The sequence below is a fragment of the Cimex lectularius genome, unplaced genomic scaffold, assembly GCF_000648675.2.
Source record: "Cimex lectularius strain Harlan isolate CLEC.00 unplaced genomic scaffold, Clec_2.1 scaffold58, whole genome shotgun sequence".
Classification (NCBI taxonomy): Eukaryota; Metazoa; Arthropoda; class Insecta; order Hemiptera; family Cimicidae; genus Cimex; species Cimex lectularius.
Window position 1 is genome coordinate 636,331 of NW_019392696.1, and position 17,984 is coordinate 654,314.

General features: G+C 33.9%; 2 protein-coding genes across 3 annotated transcripts in view; one reads left to right on the forward strand and one right to left on the reverse strand.

Moving 5' to 3' along the window:
• Nucleotides 1-435: 435 nt before the first annotated feature.
• LOC106670634 (mitoguardin) overlaps nt 436-17,984 on the forward strand; it is a 71,575-nt gene continuing 54,026 nt past the window's right edge. For both annotated transcript variants that reach the window (XM_014401148.2, XM_014401149.2), the window contains exons 1-3: nt 436-737; nt 3,335-3,494; nt 3,875-4,036. In XM_014401148.2, the coding sequence (XP_014256634.1) occupies nt 663-737; nt 3,335-3,494; nt 3,875-4,036 (397 nt within the window). In that variant the 5' untranslated portion in view covers nt 436-662. The remainder of the gene's footprint in view (nt 738-3,334; nt 3,495-3,874; nt 4,037-17,984) is intronic.
• Nucleotides 5,703-17,984, reverse strand: part of LOC106670635 (protein unzipped) — a 39,454-nt gene continuing 27,172 nt past the window's right edge. Inside the window, exons 2-7 of the mRNA XM_014401150.2 lie at nt 7,699-7,879; nt 7,454-7,631; nt 7,165-7,375; nt 6,769-7,103; nt 6,510-6,709; nt 5,703-6,206 (exon numbers count right to left, since the gene is read on the reverse strand). Of these exons, the coding sequence (XP_014256636.1) occupies nt 5,920-6,206; nt 6,510-6,709; nt 6,769-7,103; nt 7,165-7,375; nt 7,454-7,631; nt 7,699-7,879 (1,392 nt within the window). The 3' untranslated portion in view covers nt 5,703-5,919. The remainder of the gene's footprint in view (nt 6,207-6,509; nt 6,710-6,768; nt 7,104-7,164; nt 7,376-7,453; nt 7,632-7,698; nt 7,880-17,984) is intronic.

Consider the following 17,984-nt stretch of genomic DNA (forward strand, 5'->3'; position numbering starts at 1 on the left):
TATTATAATGGTAAATACTTTTACAATATTTATTATTACCATTATTTTACGAAATTAAAGGGTTACCAATGGGGTCTCCATTAGCCCCACTTTGTGCCGAAATATTCATGGATAATTTTGAAAAAAATCTTTTCAAATCAAAGAACAAATTAATTAAATCTGTTCATTTTTGGAAACGCTATGTAGACGATATTTTATGCATTTGGTCGGGAACATTAGAGGATCTCAAAGAATTCCTCTAATTAATTCTCTACACCGTAATATGTTTGTACTTTTTTTAAAAAAAAGGAGTGAACACCGCACTCACTCCATTATTCACCATTTCGTCTAATAGAATGGTTAGGGATGGTCAGAATGACCATGACATTCAATGACGTACAAATGTTTCCTGGCAGCTTCAGTTGAATTTTGCCGCAGTAGGTTTACGTCAGGTTACCTTCGTATGTTTAATGTTTATTCCACTGTTACATTCATGTGTTTTTCTCGGCAAAGTTTTAAAAATTTAGAAATGGCCAAAAAGAAAGAAACACATATTTGGCTGAAGAAATAAGTTGGTCCGGGGGTGGGCGCGGAATCGGAGGGCGGAAAGCGTAAATTGAGAAAGTGTAAGCCGAAATTCCAAGTAAAGGTGAGAGGGTTTTGTCGACTCGGAACGGTCGAAAATGTTGTGGTCAAGGCACGTCAGGTCACCATCCCACCTGATTTGGGACAATTTCTACCTGTCGACAACCCAGAAGGTAAGCTGTATTCATCCCCTACATTCATCTGTTGTTATCCAAGTCTTTGCAGAATGCCTTTCTACGAATATCTGGTTTCCAGCGTGACTTCATACCCGATTTGTATGATGAGTACGTATGGGTGAAGGTGTTTGCTTTGTATGCATGCTTTGAGTTAATATGTGTGAGCGATAGGTAATGTGTCGGTTGTACTTGTTTGTTTTGTGCATAAATGTGTTTTTCATTTGTTGTAAATGAATGTGTGAGTGCGGGAAAAAAAGATTGTGTTTTTGTATTTTGCGAATGTTTGGTTTGTAAGTTTTTTTTAAGTCGTTGGTGCATGATATGTGATCCAGAGTTAGTGTGTATGTGTGTCTGTGAAAGTGTTTGCTTTGTAAACTTGTGAAGAGGAGAGATAAATATAGAAAAGTAGTGTTTGTTGTGTTCATGAATGTATGTGCGCAGTAAGGGTTTATAAACTGCTCAAAAATAAATAGGGATGTTGTAATTTATTCTTATTCTATTTATTTTGATTAAATGAACCGATATATTCTTGTTAGTTGGATAAAATAAAATAGAAAATACAAACCAAAAACAAAGAAATGTTAATCCTCATTTTTAACAACGGATTTACTTATGAATATAAATTTGAAGATTACTCATTTTGTAAACAAACACCTTTTCTCCTCTTTTCTCCATTTTAATCCAGTTGTATTATCTTTAACCATTGAAATAATCACGCCAGAAGTTCACAATATTAATGTAGAAATGAGTCATCGAAGTCACCAGCATGTGGATCTCAGCATTACGACACAAAAGGGGGACAGAAATTTTGTCATTGCTGCAAGAGGAACCCTTTCCGTAGTGTCCGCTGGATCCTAAATTAAGTACAAGATGTTTTGATGATTCGAATTGCTTGTGGGAAGTTGGCCTCACATTGTACGCCCCTTTGAGATGACTTGCAGCAACAGTTCGTCACCAGCAACTCGGGCGAATATGGTGCAGTGAGTGCTTAGAAGAGGAAACCAAGTGGAATGCTGTTATGTTCAGTGATGAATTGCATTTCGGTCTGTGTAGTGATAGCAGGCACTGGAGAGTCTATCGAGGATTGGGGATGTGTATAATGCAAGAGTTCATGCACCCTTCAATGCAGTTTGGACGAGGCAGTGTAATGGTCTGGGCTAGGATTTTTACTGGATGATGAACTGGACTTTATATTGTTGAAGGCAATCTCACCGCAGTCTGTTATGTCCAAGAAATTGTCGAGGAATACTCCCTCAAAATAGAGATTCATCAATGTTCAGAAAACATGGAATTTTCCTGTCTTCCCCTTCCTCCATTATCTCCAGACTTCAATACCGTTGAGTAGGGACATCAGTGGCTGCAACAGTTTAGGCATTGATACGGCGCTCATCACTGAAAGGTAAATGTCCTGGGTTCGAATACAGCAGCCCTGTAATCGAACCCGACATACAAATGGGCTTTTTATCAAAAGCACTAGCATCCTGAGGGTTTATATGACCTCTGCTGTTGTGAACCCTTGTAAAAGAGGATTTAGCTAACAGAGAACATTATACACTGTATTAATTGTTTAAAAAAAAAAATTGTCCATTAAACAAAATTATGGAATTAAAACCTTTTATTTTTCAAAATCCCTTAATGAAATTTTCCTTCAGTAAAAAAACAATTTCCAATACATTTTAATGCTATTTATAATTAAAAATAAAAATGGTAGGGAAAGTAATTACTACAAAATTGGCAATATCCCTATTCATTTTTTAGCAATTTTATGTGTTGTGTCTGAGAAGGAAAGCTCACATAAACATAATTATATAAAAGAACGCATTTTTAAACTGTATTTCTTGTTTATTTCATCTATAAAAATTAGCTTGTAGCATTGTATCAAAAATGAAAATAAATTTTTTAAATAATATTATGCATTGAAGAGATAATTTTATTTTCTGATCATTTTGGTCTGCCTATCCTCACTGGTTTGGTCTGTCAGACACACTTCAGCCTTGCGCCATCATCGGTGGTAAGGTAAGAAGATAAAATTAAACTATGGTGTATAGATCAAGATGATCTGGGACAATCTGGATTTGGGTTCATCTCACAGAACTCAGATAAGATATAATAATTAGTTGTTTAATTTAAATCTAGGGATCTTCCGGGTGATATATGTGTATTTGGTTATTTTCATCATTTTGATCTGCTATCATCACTGGTAAGGTTCACATGTTAAAGTTAACTGTTTTGTATGGTGTATAGACCAGAATGATCAGGGATGATTAAGCAGCATATCACAGAATGAAAATGATGGTTATTTGATGTGAAATTTCATCCTGAGGTCTGCAAGGTGATGGACCTGTAATTTGGTCATTATCAAACATTTTGGTCTGTCTTATCCTTGTTGGTTTGACCTATCAGACACATTTCAACCTTTTACAATCGTCAGTGGTAAGGCAAGAATGTAAGATCAGACTATTTTATATTTTTTTACGTTTCCCTGATTTATTTTTTATATTTAATTTAAACTCCAAAATCAAACACTATGATCAAACATAATGTGAATTGTATTAAGTTAAAAGTTTCACTTCATTTTTGGTTATATTTGACAGGTGCTGATAATTTCGGCAGGAGCAGGACTTGCACTCCTTGTAGTTGTTGCTTCACATATGAAAAGGAGAAAGAAGAGCAGTTCGTTCAGTGTTTCAAGATTAAAGCAAAAACCCACTGAGCAGAGCAATAAAACACCAGCAACCTTGTCTCCAAATGGAGGTAACAAATTTAACTATCATCTTCTTTTCTCTCTCTCTCTCTCTCTCTCTCTCTCTCTCTTGTTAAAATGCCATTAGGATAAAATAATTATATACTTTTACTATTAGAGAAATAATACCATGTAATGCAACCTAAGCTAGTCCCAAGTCTAGTTACAAAATGCAGAGGGAGTGGTATTATTCTACCCCATGGACTTCAAAACACCAAAAAGTAACTTATTCGCTTAAGAATTTGGCATTTTAAATCCCTGAACTTTGGGTTGCCTTATATAAGTTGGTAAGTCTTATTTTTATACATGACTTTTTTTTGCACAAACTAGTTTAGACGTTTGTATTTGATATTCCAACAAATTATTCTTTCGTCTTTTCTTATTCCACCAGATCATGGGAGTGTAGTGGGCTCTCACCGAAGTGGTAGCCCTGCGGCCACAAGGACTGTTTATCGCCAGCCATCTGTCCTGTCAACGCTTTCCGACCGCCTCTCTGCTGCTGGCCTTTCACACGCAGAAGTAAAACTCACACCTCAGCAATTGGGAGCTATGGGTAAGTCCTCGCATGTTGAACAACACCATTACAGATAAGTCCAGTTCACAATTGAAGTGAATGCATGTCTTTTAAGTTGTTTTATCTTTAGAGCAGTAAAATCCAAGCTTTCAAAATAGTGCTAGAAATACTATATTAAGTAAATAAATAATCTTGGGATGTACCTGATGTGCTATATATAAACAAAAATAATAAACTTTTTTTTTTAAACAGTAAAATAGTAGAATTATAATAATTATAAATAATAATTTTTTTTGGAAGACTTTTAGACTCATTTTAGAAAAAAAATTCTAGAATAAATTTCAATATCATTCATATCACATTTATCAAAAAAGTAATTACTGCAACTACACATTTTGAATAAAATTTGCTATCATTTGTAATGTTGGTGTGTTTGTTAAAATTTATACATATATTTTTGACTTATTTGACATTCGATATCAAATTGATAAGGTCATATATGTATGCAGTACTCAGAATGGTATAGTTTGGGTATGAAAATGAACATTTGTTTTTACATATTTTATTTTGCAGTAATTTCCGATTGTGCATATATTGGTGAGAGTTTCGCTTCTCCTTTACGATTTATTTTATTGTCCATTGAAAAAGCTTTTGATAATTATTTAGAACTACGATTTTTTTCCGGATTACTCTTCAGTACATCATTTCAATATCTTCAGACTTATTAATTAAATTACTCCTTACATTTGGTTTTTCCCAGAACAGAAAAAGTAAAACTTTACAAACGATGAACTATTGCAACTCTCACAAATGATTAGATAAATATAACAAATTAAATACCTGCTGTTAAAAATATAATATTACAAAATAAGCTTTAGTTCTATTTTACACTTATTTTTTCAGATTTTTGAAGTGCTAAATACATAAATTGTACAAAAATAACTTTCAGCTCACTCTAACGTGCAATCTATAAATATTGTGCTATACATACATAACATACAATTGCGATTTTTTTTTTATTCATTTGTCAGACTTGCCTGAACTATAAAAAAAAAGAAAATACAAAAAACTTTTATAAAAATACAGCAATTTAAAATTTTTCCCTCAAAATTAATTAATCTTCATTATATACATAAATTTTTAATAAACATTTATATTATGTATATATGATTAAAAAACAAAAAGTAATAAACATAAAATAATTTTACCTTTCTTGCTTTTCTTCTTTTTCTCTCTTTTTCACTCATTCCTTTTGATAATATATTACACCTTATATTTAAATTATTTTACATCAATTGTACAACAGAAAAAAGATCTACCTTTAACAAGAATAATTTAATAAAAGGAATGTGTTTATTACATTCATCTTGAAGTTTTCTAATATATTCTATCAAATATATTCGATTAACAACTTACATTTTTACAACTGACATTATTTTTAAAGGAAAAAATCCCCCCTAAAGGTCTAAATAAAGCTAGACGTTGTTCCAATGTTTTCTGTTTAAAGCATCTAATTATTCACGAATTATTATTGAAAGCTTCATTTTCGAAAATGTGAATTGCAATATTTTTAAAAATCAGACTTGTAAAAAATACTGTAGTTTAACTTCATGTAAGATCTTTCAACTGAGCCAATTTCATAATGAAAGCTCCTGCATGAAGAAAAACAAACAGATCAATATTTATAGTTATTTATCAGAGAAAAAACGCTTGAAGCAAGGTTTTATTATTTACCTTTGACAAAAATTTTCAACAATTAAGATTAAAAATCAATTGTAACTATTTCTTTCTCAAACTCTTTTATACAATCTCTCTTCAGAACACAAGCGATTAATGTCAACAAAGATAAAAACTGATGCAAAAAAACAAACAACATTTTTCTCAGTCATGTACATTTATAGAGCCACACATATTGAAATTTCTTAGTAGCATATCCTAAGACTTAGGAAAAATGGTACAATATAGAATAAATATTTGTCAAACTGTAAATTAACTCCGTCCGAGCTGTGGGAATGAACTTCTTTCTTTTTCGACCCGGCATTTGAACCCTGATCATTCATCAGGTCTGTAGTCTGATTTTCTTCTTTCTTCACCTCACTCTCCTTCTCTGTCCTCTTTGGTATATCCTTGCTCTTTTCAGTTGTTGTCGTGGTTGTGGTTGTAGTTGTAGTTGTCGTTGTAGTCGTTGTTGGCACAAATGAATTATTTCCTGCAATTTTTTAAAAAATAATTAGTCAATTATAGTTATGTGCATAACTGGAGAATCTTATGATGTGGTTTCTTAAATGCTGTGTATTTCAAATTTTTTTTTCTTAACCCTACTTTTGATTGTACTTTCTTTCTATTTGTTATACACCTTAATATTCTATTGTTTCTAAACAATCTGTCTCTTGTTGTCTAAAACAAATTTGTGCTTAATTATGTTCATTATTTCAGTTTTTTTTACACAATTTGATGAGAAACTTAAAAAAAGTGATATTAAAAGACATTAATATTTTTATTTATTAATTACCGGTAAAGTATAAGGGCGAGAAGACTGTTCTGACATCTTTCAATGCAATTTCGTGTCGAATTCCTTGAATGGTCCTCCCTCGGGTAGCATCATCAGGATAGACAGCAACCAGTCTTGCTGTGTATGGAATTTCAGTTTCTGTGAGATTTCCCAGAAGTGTAACGTTTGTTCCTGTCCCTGGATCAAGTTTAATTTCCACTCTGAAATACATATAATACATAATTAATCTGTATATAATTTTTACTGTAGCTGTAAGTACTTGTAAATATGTTCTTTTCGGTCTTCTTTCTCTGTGATTCCCCATTTGATTTCTTCAAGTACGCTTCCATCTTGTTGTCTTATAGTTGTTGGTAGACCTATTAAAATGCCTTTTCCTTGGCCCCAGTATATCGAGTAAGTCGAGTTGTATGTTATTACTGTGTCGCTGTTTGCCGTGAAGTCCTCTTCGTTGACCATCACAGCTGATCCAAGTGTTTGCACATCATTCTTTTCCATTTTCTTGTGGTAGTTGAATTTTATATTGGTCAGTTCATACCGAACTGGTTCTGTTTCAATGAGTACCTCGCCATCTGTGAACTCTTGGGGCACTCTTTCCTAAAATTTAATTTATAACTATACTCATATTTCATTATAGATAACACTCGATTGGTTATACATTGTCGAGAACAGTTATTTTCCCCGTGATCCCTTCCATTTCAAGTTTTCCCAAAAAGTGTTCAAGTCCCAGTGTAGATTCATTTGACGCTTTCCTTCTTGCAATATAAGTCTCACCAGCGGATACAGCACCGACAGGCAGACCGGAGTATTTGTCCCACCTGACCCAAGTGAGTCTAGCCCCATTTTCAATATTTTCCAGCACTTCGTATCTGAAATAATATTGATATTCAGAAGAGAAAAAAAATTAACCAAGTTTTATTATTTTTGCTTGTTTGTGAATTGCTCACCTTTCATAATAATATGTACGACCATGCATGGATATTTCACACTTAGTAGAGCTGAATCGAAGCTGTCCAGGAACCAGAATTGAGTTATATCTCGCCCTACAAATATACACTTTTCTAGGCACTGTCAGTTGTTTGTTGTTGTCCATTTCGTCACTCGGCTGTTGCTTTGAAGAATTATCTAAAATTTAAACTTGGCCATTAATAGAAAATAGGTTCAGACTGGGAGATCGACTTTTTAAACCCACCGGCCTCTATTAATATAGATCCTATTACTGCTTTGTCAGGGTGCTTGCCTTTTTCAGCAGACAGCCATCTCAGTGTAGATGATGTAATTAATTGATGGTGTTGGAGGTCTTTCGACCTAATAGATACAGGATTTTCTGTGATGCAGAAGGTCACATGAACCAACATGCTCATGAGAAGAACCTGAAAAAAATAAAATACAATAAATAAATAATAATGTAGAAATCTTTTGAAAATGATGATAGTGGAATCACGAAACTAAAATTTAAACATACTACAAGATTAAAAAAGAAATTGAATCAAATAAAAAAAAGGATTATAAAATAATGAAGGAATCTAATAACAACTTCGAATAATGATGCTCAATAATGATGTTGAAAAAATTAAAAATTCAATGATATATAAGGAAAGTACTTTAACATGGTCATATTTATGGTTAATAACGATTAATGCACCAGCTTAACTCTCTTATCACCAAGTTCAAACGAATGTTCTTTTTCTTTTATTTACCAATCCTTTTTTTTTCTCTCAAGGACATTAAGGCTTTAACCTATCAAATGAGAAAGAACCATCAAATTGGAAATTAAGCATTCTTAAAATATAATTTTTGAAGGAAATATAATTTTTCATCAAGATATAAATGTGGGTTGTCAACACACTGGTGATTAATGTTTATACATATATTTTTTTTTTAATTTTTGTTAATATACTGGTGGTAAAACCCCATTAACTTCCACAATTAATTTCCGATATGGAAGAAATATTAAAGCAATTATTGTGGCAATGTGAGGACTTGGATGGATTGATTGAAGATGGATGATACCTTTTCAAACACAAAGGAAATTTTACTTAACAACAATAATAACATTCCTATGTATATGACACAGAGCAAAACAACTACAGTCAATATTGCAGTTGTCCTGGTTATTGACCAGGAGCTGGCATTATGGGAGAAATATTTGGCATGATCTAAAACAACCAGTAAACTATATTTTTATTGTTGTTATATAATTTAAGATTTTTTTCATAAATAACCTTTATTTGTGATTATTAAAACAAACAAAAATTTCTAATTTCTATTTCTTGTAGACGATGATGAGGAACAAGGTAGCAAATTTGAATAATTTTTGTTTGCCTGTGATTTGTATCGTTTTGTCTTTTAAAGGTTTCAGTTTTAGATTTTAATCATGTGAAAGACTTGTTTTTAAAAACAAATAATTTACTGCATTACTGCGTTTCATTTAAATTTAGCCGTCAAAAAATGAATTATTGTGTGTATGTGTAGGTGTGTATTCACTTTGGTGGGTGGAGTGTTAAAAAAAGCCATATTCTGAATAAAACAATGAACAGTGGAATCATATAATTAAAGTTATTAATGTAATATGTTAAAAGTCACAAGTGAGAAATTAAGTTACAATTATAACTTAAGCTGTGAAAAAAATATTGTTAGTTAAACATTTTGGCAATTTTGAGTAATAAAATGAGTAATTGCCTATCGTTTCGTTTTGAATCGAACCCGGAGTTGTTTTATTTCATTGTTTTCTTTGAAAACCAAGTCTAGATTAGATTAATGCGGTCGGTTTGGAAGTTCGTCGCCCTTGGAATTGATGAATAGATGATCGCTGAAAAAAATTAGTGGCCTAAAAATCCCCTGAATATAACCTAGGAAAATACTTATATTAAAAAAAAAAATTATAACGACAAAAACGAAAACTGATCCAGACGTGTCACACCCTTCTAAAAGCATTTTGGCCCATTCTCCAATCAAATATTTGACAAAGGGGCTTTTATGTTAAAATTACAATAAGAATGTTAAACAAAGACGATAAAGAATGGAATTCACTTAACGACAGGGGAAAAGAGTCGATAATTTTTTAAAATTTCATATTCAAAGGCTGTCCTGCCTAAATAAGAAATGTTGACGAATGAGGAAGAATTTCTATCATCCCTGTTGAATCTCGATAAGAAAGCCCATTGAATAAATGAAACGCACCGGGGTTTTTCATCGTAATCCCTCGTTAACAGCTCGTCGCAGCTCACATAACACATTTACGCAAATTTACGAGAATTTATGCCTAAGTTGGCCGGTCCGGACGTTATATCCGTGAATAAAGTTTCTGTGGTTTCTGTGATTAATGCCCGCACTGAGTGCACTGGGGTAACGGGAGATTTATCGAAATGGGACTTTGTGATGAGTGTTTTTCTCCTTACTCAAAAAATTGGATGATTGTGAAACTGATAAATGTGTTTCTATGAGAAATATGTATAATAATATAATTAATTAGAAACACGCCCTTTAAGATATTAAATTGTGTACATCGGACAGCTTTGGATTTTCAATAGTTAAAAATATACTACGAGAATCGTTTTAGTATAATTAGAAACGAGAAAGCTTTTTCTAATAAACCTTTATCGGTCTCCATGTCGACCTTTTTCCTCACACAAATTATAATTTACACAATTCCCTCGATGTTCACATCGCTTTAATTATCCCACCCTGCTCTTTCGTATTCTAAAGTTCCATTTCTGCCTAATTTATATTGTACACTTGAGTAATAAACGACCGAAACTTTACAACTCGACTTTAATTTTGACTTCAAATTAAATCCGGCTCCAAAACTCTATCGCCCCCTTCTGATTTGATAGAGGTATAACGTTTTGAAAACAAAGAGGCCCGGACGGCCGATGCTAAATTGCTATTTGTCAATTCTGTTTATCTGCAGAATAATTAACAAAACTGTATCAGCGGCTGGTGTTTACCGTGATCAATATAAATTGGAAAAGTTTCCTATTTTAACACTCGACGACGGTTTTATTAAATCCCGTCGCGCTTGGGTTACGCGTCAGGGCCCGAACTTTTTTATTGCTTTTAATTCAGCCCTTAATTTTACAGTTTTTCGAACGCTTTTAATACAATCTCTAATTTTACAAATCAAAACGTGAAAGTAAAAAAGCCAAAAGGGTTCGCGAAGGGAATGTGTATATGATTGTGACATGATGGGGGACGAGGTAAATCTGGGAAAATTTCTTTGATCATAGGCGGTTTTATTTAACTCAAAGGAAGTCGAGAATGGTGATTTTCTGGATTGGATTTATGATTCGGCATTCAATATTGGAAAGGAAGTTAATTATTAAGGACCATAAACGAAGGAAAGGGAAAAATAAAATTAAGGTTTAATAGTTTATTTGCTTTATGATGTTGGCGTAGCTACGGCTGAGTTTGCAAGTATCTGTTCTGTAGTTAATAATAATTTACCCAGGCCCTGAAGAAGACTCGAATAAAAGTCGAAACGTCGGCAAAAAAATGAAAAAGGAGTTTTTCTAAACTATTTCATTCTTGACTGCTCCTCACGACTTCAACAAATTTTGAAACAACAGGTCACTAATTGTCTATATTATGGAGAAACTATAAATTCTCCAAGAGACAAATTGATGCCATTGTATTCTAGCTAAACAGCGACAAGCTTCCCTAGAAACAGTAGACAAGATCGAACTTGTGACAAATTATCTACACGCACACCGCCCAATCAAACCTCCAAACTTTTGTGGGCATAGAAAAATCGTTATAGCTGAGTAAATACTAATTATTTCCAATGTTTAAATACGGGTTGTATCACAGCAAATCTTCCTATCTTCGTATTTATTCAATTTTCAAGATTTCAAAAGCGAAATGGGTCGATTTGAATATCGCAAAATAAATTTCCGGATCTTGAGCATCGAGTTTCACCGATTTCCGGTTCGAACAGCCTCGTTGAAAATGAGAAATAAATTGGATTTAAATGAGGAGTCGTACCGTTGGGGGAGGGAGTCCAAGAAGTTTATCCGGAGCGTACTTATCAATGAGGAGGGTGAAAAAGAAAGTTTTGGGGAAATGTTATGTCTGCCGAAGGGGGGCTGGGGGGCGGCCGGAGGTGGCTAGGGTGAGCCGTATGAACTGGATCGATTTTGTAGGTTGGCCTTGAGAGAGGAACATCAAGAATAGGTCTCCATAGCAACATTTGACTCTATTTTGACGGATTCTTCCCCAAATTTTAATTCCCTTTTTTGACCGTATATAGTCAGACCCGGCGTGTAGTGGAGTCGAGCGGTGTTAGCATACCCATGGCGCCGTCTTCAAAGAACGAATAATATACATATTTTACAGGCGAAACTTTTTTCGTTTAAAGTTTTACTTTCAACAAAGAAAAAGCTTTTCTTAATTAGGGTTATATAATTATCCTTAAAGTTCAAATTTAAAACAGAACGATACGTATAAGAGAGGTTTTTAAAACAAAACCTGTTTGTTGTATTTTCTCGTTAATTAAACATTTTCTTCTAAATACCTATCAACGGAAATTTTTTCCAGTCATTCAGACTACAGTATAGTGTAATACTAGACAGACCATGCATAAAACAATAGGCTTCAGCTACCTCAAGGAAATTAAAGAACTGGTAAATCAGAAAAGGAAAGAAAGAAACGGTAGGAAAAGATGGCAACAATCAAGAGGCTCTGCAGACAAAAATATTCTTATGTTGTTATATGGTCCAAAAAGTTAAATGAAAGCTTAAAAAAAAAAACAAAAAAACAACTACATGACGACTTAATCAGAGTTTATCTATTTATTTGATCTTATGCCTCGCTATGAAGGCAAAAAAATTAAAGCACCAATCGTCCAAATTCCTCCTTTAAAAAAAGAAGATGGTAAATAGAAGTCGAAAGACTGGTCTCTGGTGGAAAGAGAGCAGAGAAAAAGCCGAATTTTTGCCAGACCTTGCTGAATTTTTCAAACCAAATGAAAACATAATTAGCAGCTTACTTGAAGTAACCATTCCGCAAGTAGAAAATCCATCTCTAATCATTCATACATCGGACATAATAGAAAAATCTTTTGAAGAAAAACAAATTTGTTCTGCTATCTTCCTTGATTCTCACAAGCTTTCGAAAAGGTCTGGCATGAAGGATTCATCAATAAACTAAATGCTGCAAAAGCAGTTTGTAGGTATTGTCATTCCTGCCTAACTGACAGACAGTCAAAGTTAGACTCAAACAATCAGATCGACATGCAAAATTAAAAACAATAAATGCAGGAGGGCCACAAGGTAGCATATTAGGTCCTCTTCTTTACTTGTTCTGCACTAGTGATTTTCCGAAAATAGATGGTGTAAAATTTGCGAGTTTGCAGATGACAACACGTTTGCGGTGATATCAGTAGGACCGACTATCAATCAAAATGCTTGTAATAAGATAAACGAATGGTCACAACAAAAGTTCAATAATGTGTTAAATCAGTATATATAAATTTTACAAACAAAAAAGTGGACCATGTTCCCTTGCTCACAATCGATGAAACTATTATACTACACAACGATACAACTAAGTATCTGAGAATGACCTTAGATGCCAAGCTGAGATGGAAAGTGCACGTGAAGACAAAAAAAAGGACAGAAATAGTTTTAAGGTATAGATCCTGGTTGATAAGACGTGGCTCCAACCTTACTAGACAAATAAAATATTATTATATAAACAAGTCCTAAAGCCTATGTGGACATATAGTATTCAACTATGGGGTTGTACCAAACACGGAAATATCAAAATCATACAAACACTCGAAAATTTGCCACCAAACACCAGTATTGACTCAGCCATCACGAAAATGTGGAAGTGACCAAAGTCCTACATAAACGAAACACCGTCAAAGGTTAAAAAGAACAAAGCCATCTGAACCATTGTAGTCTAATAGACCAGTTTTAATAAATAAATTACATTTAAAAAATATTAAATACCTAATAATTTTAGGAAATTGAAATGTATAGGCTTCTTAAAAGGCTGAAATTGAATTTGTTATTTATCAATTCACTTTTTTTTTTCTGAAGAGGATATTTCAACTTAGTTATTCGAACTCCTCGGGGTGCTGGTATTTTTGAAAAAAAAAGCTCTTAAGTATGGTCGGTTCGAATTCGTCCTTTACCTAACAGTGATGACCTCCGTGTCAACACCTAAACCGTTGCGTCCAACGACACCCCTTTAAAAAATAGTAATATTCTATATACAAACTTCACCGAACAGCCTCCGTGGATTGATTTCGAAAGTTTTCTTTTCTAAACTTTTAATCCCTTCTTGGTGTTATATAGGCCGACCCAACGTGCAGTTGCGTCATGCGGTTTATCATGCTGAAAATCGGTCGTCCTCTTTAAAAATAAAATAGAAAAATTATACAGTCCATATCGGAAAATATTTACAATTGTTCCAATTAATTATCCTTTTTATCTAATGTTTTGGTTGAGGTGAAGAATTAGCGTCCTGAGCGGGGAACACTAATTTTTCATCTTAACCACAAACCTTAGAAAGAATAATTAATTGGAATAATTAATACGGTCAAGTATGACGTCTAAACAAGTATGGATTAATTTACAATTCTGTTTATCAACATTTGTCATTTGGAAAATAGTGAGTTATCAGTGCCATTTTTTTTTCGTCAAGGTAAAAATAATAATAATAATAATAGGCTGACAATATCGTTTTGTAACTCAACTGCCAATAACGATTTTTCGAGGCCGAAGTAAGTAAGAAGGTTCAAAAATTATTGGGTTGTCCGGAAAATAATGCAGGATTTTAAGTTTTCATTAAAAAAAATCTATATAAAATATTCTGTTTACGTTTACAGGATTACTCATTTGTATTCTTCCAAATGATATTGTTTGTTTACCTCTGTAGCATTCCGCTACTTGGAAATAATTCAGTCATCCTTATAATGTCAAAGCGAGAATTTCGTACGATTTTCTTTTACGAGTTTAAACTCGGCCGAAGCGGAGCCCAAACGGCTAGAAACATTAACCAAGTCTGGGGCGAGGGTTGTGTTAATGAGTGCACTGTGCAAAGGTGGTTTAAAAAATTTCGGGAGGGAGATTTCAGCCTTGAAGATGAAGAAGGTCGTGGAAGGCCTTCCTCTCTTAATGATGATGTTCTGCGATCAGTGGTGGGTGCAGAGCAACTCAAAGTCAGTAAAACGACCGTCGCTGACCACCTCAAGGCGATTGGAAAAGTGAAAAAACTCGAAAATTGGGTTCCACACTCATTAAACGATCGCCAAAAAAATCAGCGCTTTGATGTTTGTGCATCACTTCTTTGTCGAAACAAAAATGACCCATTTCTGGCCAGAATTGTTACATGTGACGAAAAGTGGATTCTCTACGATAACACTAGACGTTCTGGACAGTGGCTCGACAAAGGAGAAGCTCCAATACATTTTCCAAAGCCCCCAACTCATCAAAAAAAGGTAATGGTTACGGTATGGTGGGCTTCATTTGGTTTAATACACTACAGCTTCTTAAATCCTGGCGAAACCATCAATGCTGAATCATACTGTAACCAAATTAATACCATGCATCAGAAATTGGCAGTAATGAAGCCCTCTTTGGTCAATCGGAAAGGGCCCATTTTGTTGCATGACAACGCTCGACCACATGTGTCACGTGTAACGTCACAAAAATTATTGGAGCTTGGCTATGAAACTTTGCCTCACCCACCCTACTCTCCGGACCTCTCGCCTACTGACTACCATTTTTTTAGACACCTGGACCACTACTTAGAACACATAATATTCAAAAATCAAACGGAACTGGAAAATGCATTTATTGACTTTATCAATTCTAAAAATTCTGAATTCTACTCAGACGGAATTAATAAGTTACCAACACGTTGGGAGAAATGTATTGAGAGTATGGGAAATTATTTTGATTAAAGAACATTGCTTTAAAGTAACTAGTTTCTTTTTTTTTGTTTAATACCAAAATCCTGCATTATTTTCCGGACAACCCAATATATCAAACTTTCTACCAAATTTTACTTGCAACATTTCAATAAGAAATTTTATGGGTTTTTAACAACTAGAAAACAAACCAAAAATCTCAACCCTATTGAGATATTGATCTATATTTTACTAAAATGAAAGGTTGAGTAAAAAATTAAATTTTTTAATTTTTAAAGAAACAATTTCTTCAGCTTGATCGATTGGTCATCCATTATCGATTAATTTCGTTCTCTTTGTAAGATTAATCTTTCACAATTTAAAATAATTTCTCTGTAAGCAAAATGAAGGAATTTAGTAGAGTGAAAACACTAAATTTTGTGACATATTATGAAATAATAATTAAAATTTTATTTTCAAAGTGTCTTTTTTTAAATTTCGACGTGATGAGTCAGAAGAGAAGTGAGTCAGAAGAATCATCGTGAGATTGAATGTTTTCCTGGAAGTTCAAGTTTTGTCTCCCATAGAAATCCTCAAATGTGGTATGGGGCCAAACATTAATCATAAAGTTTCGATTGTTGCCTGGCCGAGGCGTTTGTTAAATTTAGAGATAACAACCGTTTACGGTTTCCTGTGTGTGCCGAGCTCTCATGCCACTTGTTGCAGGCTTCTGCACGGCAAGCCGTCCCATCGATGAAAACGGCGCTATTTTTCACCCAGTGAGGATGGGAAGAGTGTTTGTTCGTTAATAAATACAGTTGCATCACAAAATGATTCGGGACGAACCGGAGCGTGGCAATAAAATGTACCGGTTTCGCTTTTATTCTATTTAAGCTCGTTGGCCACGGCCTCGAAGCTCCGACCGTGTCGGCTCTACATCTTCAGGGCTCAATTCACAATGACTCATTTACCATTTTTAAGAGGAAGTCGTTAGTCTTCCAGCGCCGCGAAACGTAATTGGCGGTCCAAACAGGTTTTGTAACCGACGGATTTTTTTTTTTTTTTTTGAAAATGAATACTTTTAAATGCTGAGGCGCTGGTTGATATCGCTTAGCGTGCGCTTCGTCGGTTCGAAAGTTACGGCCCTTGGTAAAATATTTGTATTCTCCGTCGAGCCAGAGGAGGAGATTTGAAGATTAGATAGGCAGAAAAGGGGAAAACGAGGAAAAAGCGCAATCTCTTTCAACCTCTCGGGCAATTACGTTATTTCAATAATAACATTAAGAATACTTTTTTATCTAGGAAAATATTTACGCGAAATTAAGCAGAATTATTCACCATTTTAAACCTTTTTTTTAAATTGGATCTTAATCTAATTTACCTGGATATTTATCATTTAAACACATCTACCCCGTTATAACTACGTGTTGAATCTTTTTTGACCCTTTTATGAAAAAGGTCCAACGAAACAGCAAAGTTTTGACGAACAGGAAGCTCCACAATAACGCTCGATTTCACGCTTGGCTGTCAAGAAGCAACGAGACGAATATAAACAACAAATCCAACATATTCAGCGGACTATTATGACGACGAGCTAAGCAGAACATTTTCTATCTCTTTTCTCTTTTAACTAAAGAGAGAAAAATAGATTAACGAATTGACATATATATTTTTTAATTTTCACCCTATCTATACATACATTTTTCTATTTATCTATAAGTCTCCCTCCACCCTACTCCAACTACCTATATATCCACACATCTTTTCATTAATCAATTTATATATATATATATATATATATATATCAATTCGTTAATATATATATAGGTAGATAACTATCTATATATTTATCTTTCTATACATCTATACCTGTTTAACTATCTATCTCACTATTTTACCCCTCTCCTTCTTTCCACTTAAATTTTCTCTCTAACTATCTATACATTTTCCTCCCCTTCATAGATAGATGGATAAGGATAGATATATAGCTAGATACAGAGAGAGAGGTTGTTGGATGAACAGATCGATTAATTGATTGGTGGATTGAGTGAGAGATAGTTGGATTGACTAGCTTGATTGATTGAGGGTTGTGAGAGAGGACGGGAGAGATGATTGAAGATATGTAGATAGCTTGATTGATGGATGGATAGTGAGAGAGAGGTGGTTGGATGGATTGATTGTGTGTATGTGAGACATAGTTGGACAGACATATAGGTTGATTGATCGAGGATAGAGAGAGGAGAGTTGAGAAGATTATACATAAATAGATTGCTTGATTGATAGAAAGAGAGGGAGAGAGAAAGAGAAAGAAAGAGAGAGAGATAGTTGGATAGACTAGCTTGATTGATTGACGGTTGGTCAATCAGAGATGATTGAGAAAGATAGCTGATAATAGATAGATAGATAGATGATAGATAGATTGATGGAGAGAGAGAGAGAGAGAGAGAGAGAGAGAGAGAGAGAGAGAGAGAGAGAGTGAATGAGTGAGGGGGAGAGAGCGAGAAATTGATTGATTAACTGACATTCTATTTTACCTCGCAAAATTATGGCTTTTGGATTTTTTAACTTTTACTTCATGTCACTTAACATGAAGTAAGTGAGAGAGCGGAGAAAGAAAGAAA